General features: G+C 41.8%; 1 protein-coding gene across 7 annotated transcripts in view; it reads left to right on the plus strand.

Annotated features, from left to right (window-relative positions):
* Nucleotides 1-12,040, plus strand: part of hhat (hedgehog acyltransferase) — a 238,649-nt gene that overhangs the window by 24,793 nt on the left and 201,816 nt on the right. For all 7 annotated transcript variants that reach the window (XM_043695744.1, XM_043695743.1, XM_043695745.1 and 4 more), the window contains one exon: nt 7,513-7,728. In XM_043695744.1, coding sequence (XP_043551679.1) covers nt 7,513-7,728 — 216 coding nt within the window. The remainder of the gene's footprint in view (nt 1-7,512; nt 7,729-12,040) is intronic.

A 12,040-nucleotide genomic window follows, 5' to 3' on the forward strand; every position in this document is an offset into this window, starting at 1 on the left:
TTCAATAGTTTTCATTTGACTTATTATGCAATGAATTTTTGCTTCTTAAACTAAGAAACATACAAAATAGGCAATTTGACGACTCGCTTGCTCTGCCATTCCATATGTTCATGACTGATCCCACCCTCCCTCCTTATTCCTTGATCACTTTAGCCACAGGAGCTTAATCTACCTCCTCCTTGAAAACGCATTGTTTTGGCTTCAGCCACTTTCTGTGGTAGTGAATTCCACAGGGTCTCTGTGTGAAGAAAGGTTATAAAAGCTTTACCCCTTATCCTTAAAATATGACCCCTGGTTCTGGACTATCTCACCATTGAGACCATCCTTCCTATGTCTAAACTGTCTAGTTCTGTTGGAATTTTAGATCCACTCCTCATTCTAAACTCCAGTGAATACAATTCTAACTAACCCTTAGTCTCTCCTCATACTAAGTCCTGTCATCCAGGAATCAGTTTGACATCCTTCACTGCACTCCCTCTATAGCAAGAACATTCTTCCTCAGATAAGGAAATATAGAAGACTGGAGGATAGCAAATGTTGTTCCCTTGTTCAAGAAGAGGAGTAGAGACAACACTGGTAATTATAGACCAATGAGCCTTACTTTGGTTGTGGGTAAAGTGTTGGAAAAGGTTATAAGAGATAGGATTTATAATCATCTAGAGAGGAATAAGTTGATTAGGGATAGTCAACACGGTTCTGTGAAGCATAAATTGTGCTTCGCAAACCTTTATTGAGTTCTTTGAGATGGTGACCAAACAGGTGGATGAGGGTAAAGCGGTTGATGTGGTGTATATGAATTCAATGTGGCGTTGATAAGGTTCCCCCGGTAGAAAATTGCACAAAAAAACGGAGACGTGGGATTGAGGGTGATTTAGCAGTTTGGATCAGAAATTGATTAGCTGAAAGAAGGTGGTTGATGGGAAATGTTCATCTTGGAGTTCAATTACTATTGGTGTACTGCAAGGATCTGTTTTGGACAAACTGCTGTTTGTCATTTTTATAAATGACCTAGATGAGGGCATAGGAGGATGGGTTTGTAAATTTGTGGATGACAGTCCGGTCAGTGGATTTGTGGATAATGCTGAAGGATGTTGCAGGTTATAGAGGGACATGGATAAGCTGCAGCGCTGGGCTGAGAAGTGGCAAATGGAGTTTAATGCAGAAAAGTGTGAGGTGATTCACTTTGGAAGGAGAAACAAGAATAAAGAATACTGGGCTAATGGTAAGATTTTTGGTAGTGTAGATGAGCAGAGAGATCTTTGTGTTCATGTACATAGATCCCTAAAAGTTGTCACCCAGGTTGATAGGGTTATTAAGAAGATATTTGGTATGCTGGTTTTTATTGATAGAGGGGTTGAGTTTTGGAGCCATGAGGTCATGCTGTAGCTGCACTTCGGTGTATTGCAAATAGTTCTGGTCACCATATTATAGGTAGGCTGTAGAAGCTTTGGAAAGGATTCAAAGGAGATTTATTAGGATGTTGCCTGGTATGGAGGGAAGGTCTTATGAGGAAAGGCTGAGGGACTTAAGGCTGTTTTCGTTAGAAGAAGTTTGAGAGGTGATTTAATTGAGACATATAAGATAATCAGAGGGGTAGATAGGGTGGGCAGTGAGAGCCTTTTTCCTTGGATGGTGTTGGCTAGCACGAGGGGACATAGCTTTAAACTGAGGGGTGATAGATATAGGACAGATGTCAGAGGTAGTTTCTTTACTCAGAGTAATAGAGGTGTGGAACGCACTCCCTGTAACAGTTGTAGACTCGCCAACTTTAAGGGCATTTAAATGATCATTGAATAAACATATGGATGTAAATGAAATTGTGTAGGATAGATAGGCTTCAGGTTGGTTCCACAGGTCGGTGCAACATCAAGGGCCGGAGGGCCTGTACTGCGTTGTAATGTTCTATGTTCTGTGAAGCCAAAACTGCACACAGCATTTCAGATATAGGCTCACCAATGCCCAGTATAATTGCAGAAAGACATCCTTGTTTTGTACCTGAATCCTCTTGCTCTGAAGGCCAATGTGTAGTTTGCATTCTTTACTGTGTGCTGCACCTGAGTGCTTAATTTCAGAGAATTGTGCACAAGGGCACCCAGGTCTCAGTGAAAGTTCCCCTCTCTCAATTTATTACCATTAGAAATAATAATCTGTCTTCCTATTTTTGTTACCAAAGTGGATAAACTCTTATTTGCCCACATTATACAGTATTACATTTGCCCTGCATTTGCTCACTCACTCAGCCTGTCCAAATCACACTACAACATTTCTGCATTCTCCTCATAGTCACCCTCCCACCCACCTTTGTGTCATCTGCAAATTTGAGATATTACATTTAGTTTCCTCATCTAAATCATTAACATACATTGTGAATAGCTGGGGTCCTAGTACCCATCTGTGCCCTACCCCAGTAGTCACTGTAGGACTTTGTCGAAAGCCTTCTAAAAGTCCAAATAAATCACATCCAGTGGCTTCCTGGTCAACTCTACTAGTTACACCCTTGAAGCATGATTTAAGTGTTCTGTTTTCCATGATAATGGACACTAGCATCTTCCCCACTACCAATGTTAGACTCAATCATCTATAATTCCCTGTTTTCTGTCTGCCTCCCTTTTTTAAATGGTGGGGTTTCATTACCTATCCTCCAATCTGCAGGAACTATTTCAGAATCTAAAGAATCTTGGATGATGACCACCAATGTGTCCACTATTTCTAGAGCCATTTCCTTAAGTACTCTGGGACATAAATCCCCAGGGCCTATTAATCTATCAATCTTCAATCCCATCAATTTCTCCAACACCATTTCTCGCCTAATATAGATTCCTCTACCAATACAGAAATCCCGTGTTCCCCATTATTTCTGTTATGTTGTTCATGCCCTTCTTTTGTGAAGGCAGGAACAAAGCAAACATTTAGTTCATCTGCCATTTCTTAGAAATAGTAAGGCATCTAGATAGAAATTGTCCCACTGGCCAGATGCAGCATGTGTTCATGAAGGGCAGGTCATGTTTAAGTCATCTTTTGGAATTCTGTGAAGACATTACGAGCATGATGGACAACGGGGACCCAGTAGATGTGGTGTACCTAGATTTCCAAAAGGCGTTTAACGAGGTGCTGCACAAGAAGCTGTTATATACGATAAGGATGCATAGCATTTGGGGTAAAGTATTAGCATGGATAAAGGATTGGTTGACTAACAGGAAGCAAAGAGTGGGGATAAATGAGTGCCATCCAAAATAGCAATCAATAACTAGTGCTGTGCTTTAGGGATCAGTGTTGGGACTGCAAATATTCACAATTTACATAGATGATTTGGAGTTGGGGACCACGTGTAATGTGTCAAAATTCGCAGATGACACTAAGATGAGTAGCAGACCAAAGTGTGCAGAAGACTGTGAAACTTTGCCGAGGAACATAGATACGTTAAGTGAGTGGGCAAAGGTCTGGCAGATGGAATACACTGTTAATAAATGTGAAGTCATCCATTTTAGTAGGAGTAACGGTAAAAAGGATTACTACTTGAATGGTAAAAAGTTGCAGAATGCTGTTACGTAGAGGGACTTAGGTGTCCTTGTGCATGAGTGACAGAAGGTTGGTCTTTAGGTACAACAGGTAATTAGAAAGGCAAATGGAATTTTGTCCTTAATTGCTAAAGGGATTGAGTTTAAAAACAGGGTGCCGGTGAGGCTATATTTGAAGTACTGCATGCAGTTTTTGGTCTCCTTACTTGAGAAAAATGTACTGGTACTGGAGTGGGTACAGAAGAGGTTCACTAGGTTGGTTCCAGAATTGAGGGGGTTGGCTTACAAGGAGAGACTGAGTAGACTGTGATGAGAGGTGGGAGGTTAAAGGATCAAAACTGGTATTGAGATTTACACACACACACACATTCTCCCTTCCTTCCCTTTCTTCCTTCCTTCCTTCCTCTCTGGCTGACTCTCTCTGTTGTTCCCTCCCTCTTCCGGTCTGAATCTCTCTCTAACTATCTCTTTCACTCCCTCTCTCTCCCTCTGTCTGACTGACCCTCTTGGAGAGCTCCATACCTGGGGGAAGTGTGCTCCAGGTAGATGGAACTAGGAGCTGACTGGATGAGTTGGGATTTGGGTGAAGAGGGGCCTTTGAGTGACAAACTTGAAGATGGCCTATTACTGAGGGGGCTGGCTTGTGAGGAGAGACTGACTAGACTCGGATTATATTCATTGGTATTTGAGGGGGGATTTTATAGAAATTTATGAAGGGAATGGATAAGATAGACATAGAGAGGATGTTTCCATTGCAGGTGAAACTAGAATAAGAGGGCATAGCCTCAAAATTAAGGGGAGCAGATTTAGAACTGAATTGAGAAGGAATATCTTCACCCAGAGGGTTGTGAATCTGGAATTCCTTCCCTAGTGAAATTGTTGATGCTACTTAAGTAAATGTTTTTGAAGCTAAGATAGATTTATATTTTGAACAATGAAGGAATTGAGGGTTACAGTGAGAGGGCGGGTAAGTGGAGCTGAGGCCATGAAAAGATCAGCCATGATTTTATTGAATGGCAGAGAAGGCTTGAAGGGCCAGATGGCCTACTTCTGCTTCTAGTTCTTCTGTTCTTTATTTCCCATTATGAATTCCCTTGTTTCTGACCATAAGGGATGTACATTACTTTTCACCAATCATTTTCTCTTTATGTTCCTATAGAAACTTTTACAGTCAGATCTTAAGTTCCAGTAAGCTTATTCGTATGCTCTGTTTTCCTGATTCTTAATCAATCCCTTGGTTCTCCTTTCCTGACTTCAAAACTGTTCCCAATCTTGGGTCTATTGTTTTATTCTTGGTAATTTGCATACTTTTTTTGCATCTAATTCTGTCTTTAACTTCCTTTATAAGCCATGGTTTGGCCACTGTTTCTTTCCACTCTTGCAATAAACAATTTTTGGGGTTTACCCAAAACACTCTTTGAATGTTTGCCATTTGAATCTGCTGTCATTCCTTTCACTACGTTTCCCAATCCATCCTAGCCAACTCACACCTCAAACCAATATAGTTTCCCTTATGAAAATTCAGGGCCCTAGTCTCAGAATCAGTTACCCCACTCTCTATCTTGATGGAGAGTTCAATCATATTATGGATCTAAAACTGTATATATTTTCTGAACTTTTACTGAATCCAGGGAAGATCCAGTGATGTCATTTGGTGTTTAGTTTGAAATGTGTGACAAATGTGTATTCAGTCGTGTTGATTTGTGGCTTTCCAATTTATTTGGTTGGTTACTTACTTTACTATAAATGTTATTTAATTAGTACCTAAAACTTTGTAAAGTCAACAGGAGTAAATGATTCTTCCATATGTTTTAGAATCACATCTTTCTTTCCAAATATTACAAAACATTTCAACTTGGAAATTATAATATTGTTGGAAAATTCAACTTGTCCACCTCCTGCACGTTCCACTCAATGCAATTGTAATGAACTTGACATTTACAAAACATATTTCAATTTGGAATGACAAAAATTGCACTAAATATATTGTTCCCTATGCACCACCTTGCTTGAATCAATCTGGGGATCCATCCAGTATTGTCTGGATAGAATGGTATGCCACCCTATCATGCTGTTGAAGAAGGCAATAAGGTGAGGTTCTAAATGCTGAAGAACTGGGAGAGGGGGGCAGTCTTCCAAGGAGGAGGAAGTCATTGGGAAGGTTGAAATTGTCCTTGTACAAGACAAACAGGACCAGATTGACTCCTGGTTCCAGATGAGAACTGGCTGCAACCAGTTATGGAATGTAAAATAACATTTGGTCATGATGCCAGCATTTGGTTTGTATTGTGTGGGTAATCTGCAGCCTCTGTTCCTTTTGTTTGTGTTCATTTTTGCTGGCTGCAAATAATAACTGAAATGTCCAATTGCTTGCCTGTTTGTGATGTTTCCATTCTGGACAGAGACTAGATATGGATCTACAGTGGGCACTGGGGACAAAGTATCAGTGACTTAGTGAGGGTATATAGATGGAGCATAGCTAAGGATGTGGTGTTTTTAGCAGCAACTCAGTTGAAGGAATGTTTGGCAGGCCAGCTATGCGCTGTGAGTAGGTGTGGCTTCATGGCTGCTGCACCATTATGGTGCTGGTGCGGGACAATGCTAGATTTCCAATGTTCGTTTGGGTGTACAACAGTCTTTGCTGAATAGGCACATATGATGCCAGTCATTTGGCTGATATTTGGTGATTGATGTGTTGCTCTGAGAACAGAGCGTGGTAGAATAGGTCTAGAGTCAAATGTGAGGTACACCCTGAGGTGAGTATCCAGTTAACAAAGTGAATTTGGTAAAATACTGTGAGAAATCTCACATCAAAAACTCTGCAAAAACCTTGATGCAACTCACAATTAGCCAAAAAAAAGCCGAAGATTCAGCCTTGTTCTTCTGATATTTGTGTAGACAAGTTGGATCCAATTGCCACTTCCTTCCCTAAATCCTATTTTGGGAGTACATAAATTAAATAAAGTTTTTTTTATAGTGATTTTATGCTAATACCAGTTTTAATACAAAATTTACCTTTCATATCCCACATTGCTGTAATCCTGTCAGTTTGATCATTCTGCCTTACATTGATTTTTTTGACAGTTTATTAATATTTTGTATGCTTTCTTTTTTTTTGCTGAATTATATACTTCATAGTCAATGGGAAAGCAGAAAGACAAACTATCTCAGTAATGGCATTATATAAGTAGAGTCGTCATAGTCCCACTGGACCAAAGGGTTGGTATCTCATTAGAGAGAGATAGTAGTGGTGGTAGTTTAACCTGAAGGTCTGCATGCCTCAGGCAAGGGGAGAGGATGAAAAGGAGAGTCCTTCATGTTGACTCCAGCTGATGTGGAAATTAAACCCATGCTGTTGGTATCACTGTGCATTGTAAACTAACCATCTGGCTAATTGAGTAAGCATTTATTGTCTGTCCATAATTGGCTTTGAGGAAATGGTGGCGAACTGCCCCAATCTATGTGGTTTGGGTTACATGCACAGGCTTTCTTTCTGTAGTGACTTAATACAACTGAATAGCTTGCTATGCCATTTCACGGGGCATTGAACAGTCTACCACATTAGTATGGTTTTGGAGTCATGTCTAGGTGAAGATGGCAGATTTCCTCCAATGAAAGATGTTTATAGACTAGTTGGATCTTTAGAACAATCTGGTAGTTTTACAATCCATTTTAATGAGAGTAACATTCCAGATTTATTAATTATATTTAGATCCTCATCCCCAGCCCTTGCTGTTATCATGGGAGTTTGAACTCATGCCTCCAGAATGGTAGCCTGTGACTCTGGATTATTAATGCAATAACTTTGCTGTTATACTGCCAACCCTTTGGTGATATTCATTAAAAAATAACATGAAAGTATTTAATGTCAGAATGGTTGGTTGAGCTCTTTCTTTGTATATTTGTGGAACCTATTTCAGTTCAATCTTAATTTTTAAGACTACGTATTTATTTCTTCTCTTGATGTCAAGGTAATACTTCTTATTTATTTTAGAAAAGCTGGTATGAGACAGAGAATGAATACTTCCTGCTTTTATTCTGCTTGGCTCTTTGCAATCTGCGATACACAAGTTTCAGTTTAGAGTACTGCTGGTACTATGATGGACCTCGAAGGCTTGGTGTATCCTTCTGCTGGCTGTTGGCATATATATTCTATTATCCTATATTTCACAATGGACCCATCATATGCTACGATGACTTCATTAATCAGGTAAATTAATAGATTCACTTTTATTTGAACATATAACATTCCCTTTATAACTTAAACCTGACTTCTAATTACGACACTTTTTTTTTGTTTTTGGACTTTATCCTGTAAGTTATTGAAGGGCAATATTTATATTTTAGTGACTAACATGGTAACACTTCATTAATTATTTTGTTCAAAGTTATATAAGCAATTTTCAAAGCTTACACCTTGAAAAGTGATGTATTTGGAATTTTTGATGAAACACTGATTTTGTATGATCAATCTGCTCTCTGTCACGCTGTTAACATGATTCTGGTTTCTGTAGTTTTCCCACAAACTGTTATGGGTCATTCAGCTCATTTATGCTGGGTCTTGCTGTATTCATCCTGGCTATTGTGTTACACCAATAGTAAGTTATTGAAACTAAAATGCTTTGAACGAAGGTAATTTTTACAACAGTGGGACTAAAAGAGATATGGCAAGATAAAAAAACTCTTGACATAGCTGAAGATTTGATGTTGTTTCTATCATTTTAGATATTTTGTTTCTCTTTGGTTGTCTTTAATTTCAAGCCCCTCTGGCCCTTTTAAATGGCTGCTGCCTTTGAACTGCTACACCAAAGTGGCATTCCATTCCCTCCAAGGGAATAAAAATGTAGCTCGATCTGGCCCTGTGTATCAAGTTAAATGCCTTCTAGAAAAATGCAGCGATTCTCTGTCAGTGACCCTATCATGTTTCCAGAAGAAGGAAGAAAGGAAAGTCCAACCCCATAATGTCTATTGCCGCCTTCTCACAGCAACATAATTTTCATGTTTACCTGTCATGGATCCCATCATAAAAAGTTTTAACCTGCTCAGTTATGACTGGAGTGAGGAAAGTTCCCTTTTTTTGTAAAATAGAAAGTGAGCAAGTTGAAAATAAAGCGCAATTAATACAAGGTGATTTTTATAAAAATGTCTTCACTTTTCCAAGTGGAAGACTAACTTCAAAAAGATTGAACATTTGTGGAATGTTATTTTTTTTTATTTGCTAGTTTGATTAAAATAAAACCAAACCAGTTGTAGAGGGGCTAATGATGTGAGGCTTTGATTTGATGGATGAATGATAAACAGCAAGTTATGTTTTGAAGGTACCTACTAACCCAAACCACAACTTTGTTTACACCTTTAAGTGTAAAATATGACTTTCACTTACAGAGGAAATCATCAAATTAATAGAATGGTACTTGTCAGTAAAACCAAAAGGCACACTGGGACTTGAGGATACAGCTTAAAAGTAAGGGGGTTCCCACTGAAGATGGAGGTGACAAGAACATTTTTCTCAGTGGGTCATTTGTCTGTGGATAAATACAGAAGTTGCTGGAGACTATTGGATGCTGTTCAACAGCATTGCATGATGCTCGCTCAGCATTGCACCACTCCGCTGTTCTACTTCATCCTCGGGCTCATTTGCAATGCTAACAAAAAACTTTTTATTTTCCTTTCAGGCATCAAAGCACACAATATGCAACAACTCAGAGACAGCTGCTGAAAATGTGTTGTTGGAAAAGCGCAGCAGGTCAGGCAGCATCCAAGGAGCAGGAGAATCAACGTTTTAGGCCTGAAGAAAGGCTCATCCCCGAAATGTCAATTCTCCTGCTCCTTGGATGCTGCCTGATCTGCTGCGCTTTTCCAGCAACACATTTTCAGCTCTGATCTCCAGCATCTGCAGACCTCACTTTCTCCTACAGCTCAGAGATACCCATGGCCCTCTGGGACCTTCCTTCCTCTTCCTTCTGACTCCATCCCCTCCCACAACCCCACCTCCTGATGGGTATTCACCATCTCTCCTAACCTTCAGCTCTCCAATGCTGAACGTTTTGCGCTCAGCAAATGTCTCAGTTTTATCCATTTGCATCCCCACCTTATTGAACTTCAGGCATGACATGACGTAGAACTCTTTCTCTGTCATCTTCACCTCCATGCCCATTTCTTTGGACAAGAGTCCTCTCCTCATCCCACAGATTCCTTTGCCCAACTTTCTCCACCTGGACCCCTCCCTCTGGCCTGGTACCTGCACTTGATCTATTCATTGAGAATTGGTTGCCTCAATTTCTCTGACCCCCTTCATCCAAACCAACCTGTCTTCCACAGAACTGACTGCACTCCATGCGCTTATTTCCAACCCTGACTTTGTTATTAAGCCTGTCGATAAGGTTGGAGCTGCTGTACTGTGGCGGATCGACCTCTACATTATAGAGGCGGTGCACCAGCTCTCAGATTCCTCTTCCTATATTCCCCTAGACCATGACTCCAGCATGGAACATCAGGCCATTGTATCAACGACAGTCACTGACCTCATTTCATCTTGTGACTTCCCCTTCCTATTACCTCCAAGCTGAGAGTCGTGCAAAAATCCACAAGCAAGCAAGGCTGTCCAAGCAGACCCATTGTTTCTGCCTGCTGCTGCCCCACAGAACTCATCTCTTCCTACCTTGACTTGGTCTTTTCTCCTCTGGTGCTGTTCCTGCCCACTTACATCCACGTTTCCTCTGATGCTTTATGCTAGTTTTAGAATTTCCACTTTGCAGGCTCCAGCCACCACCTCTTTATCATGGATGTACAGTCCCTTTCCACATTCATCTCCCACCAGGATGGTCTTTGCTACTTCCTGAAGCAAAGGTCTGAACCGACACCACCACCACCATCCTCCTCTGCCTGGCTGAGGTCATCCTCACCCTATACAACTTCTCTCTTAACTCCTCTCTTTTCTTCAGGTCAGAGAGGTGGCCATGGGCATGTGCATTGGGCCACAGTTAAGCCTGTCTCTTCATGGGATACGTGGAACATTCCTTTTTCCAGTCCTAATCTGGCCCCCACCCACAAATGAACCAAGGATTCCCCAGCACCATTAGATTAGATTACTTACAGTGTGGAAACAGGCCCTTCGGCCCAACAAGTCCACACCGACCCGCCGAAGCGCAACCCACCCATACCCTTACATTTACCCCTTTAACCTAACACTACGGGCAATTTAGCATGGCCAATTCACCTGACCCGCACATTTTTGGATTGTGGGAGGAAACCGGAGCACCCGGAGGAAACCCACGCAGACACGGGGAGAATGTGCAAACTCCACACAGTCAGTCGCCTGAGTCGGGAATTGAACCCGGGTCTCTGGCGCTGTGAGGCAGCAGTGCTAACCACTGTGCCACTGTGCCGCCCATAATTGTCGACAGGGTCCTCAGCTGAGTCTGACCTATTTCCTACACTTTCCTCCCACAACAGTGATAGGATTCCCCTTGTCCTCACCTACCATCCTACCAGCATCCATATCCAGAGGATCATCAGTCACCGTTTCCACCACCTACAACGAGATGCCACCAAGGGACACATATTCCCCTCTCCTCCCTTGTTCACCTTCCACAGGGACTGTTACCGCTGGGACATACTGGTTCACTCTTCCTTCACTCCCAGCACCACCACCACAGCCCCAGGGCATCTTCCCCTGCAACCTTTGAAGGTGTAGCACCTATCTCCTCCCTCCTCAGTATCCAAGGGCCTAACCATATCTCCTGGGTGAAGAAACACTTTACCTGCACTACACACAATCCAGGCAAAAGTGGGTACTGCAGATGCTGGAGATTAGAGTCAAGATTAGAATAGGGTTGGAAAAGCACAGCAAGTCAGGCAGCATCTAAGCAGCAGGAAAATCAATGTTTCGGACAAAAGCCCTTCATCAGGCTTCATCAGCCCTCATTCCTGATGAAGGGCTTTTGCTCGAAGCATTGATTTTCCTGCTTCTCAGATGCTGCCTGACCTGCTGTGCTTTTCCAGCACTACTCTAATCTTGACTCTACACACAATCCAGTTTACTGCATTCACTGCTTTACATTGTGGTCTCCTCTACACTGGGGAGATAAAGCATAGACTGTGGACTTCTTCGCAAAATATCTACATTCTGCCTGCAAAAAAAGACCCTGAGCTTCCAATGCCTGTCACTTTAACACACCACCCAGTTCCCTGGCCAACATCTCTGTCTCAGGCTTGTTGCAGTGCTCCAGTGAAGCTCAGTGCAAGCACATTTTCCACTTGGGGCTCTGCAGCCCTCTGGATTCAATATTGAGTTCAATAGTTTTAGTGCCTGTACTCCCCCATGTCCTAGCCCCAACCCACACACAGACCTTGTTATCACATAGTCTGCCATTGCACACTGTTTATTGTTGAGGAGAAAGTGAGGTCTGCAGATGCTGGAGATCAGAGCTGGAAATGTGTTGCTGGAAAAGCGCAGCAGGTCAGGCAGCATCCAGGGAACAGGAGAATCGACGTTTCGGGCATAAGCCCTTCTTCAGGAA

This window comes from Chiloscyllium plagiosum, chromosome 9, assembly GCF_004010195.1.
Source record: "Chiloscyllium plagiosum isolate BGI_BamShark_2017 chromosome 9, ASM401019v2, whole genome shotgun sequence".
Classification (NCBI taxonomy): Eukaryota; Metazoa; Chordata; class Chondrichthyes; order Orectolobiformes; family Hemiscylliidae; genus Chiloscyllium; species Chiloscyllium plagiosum.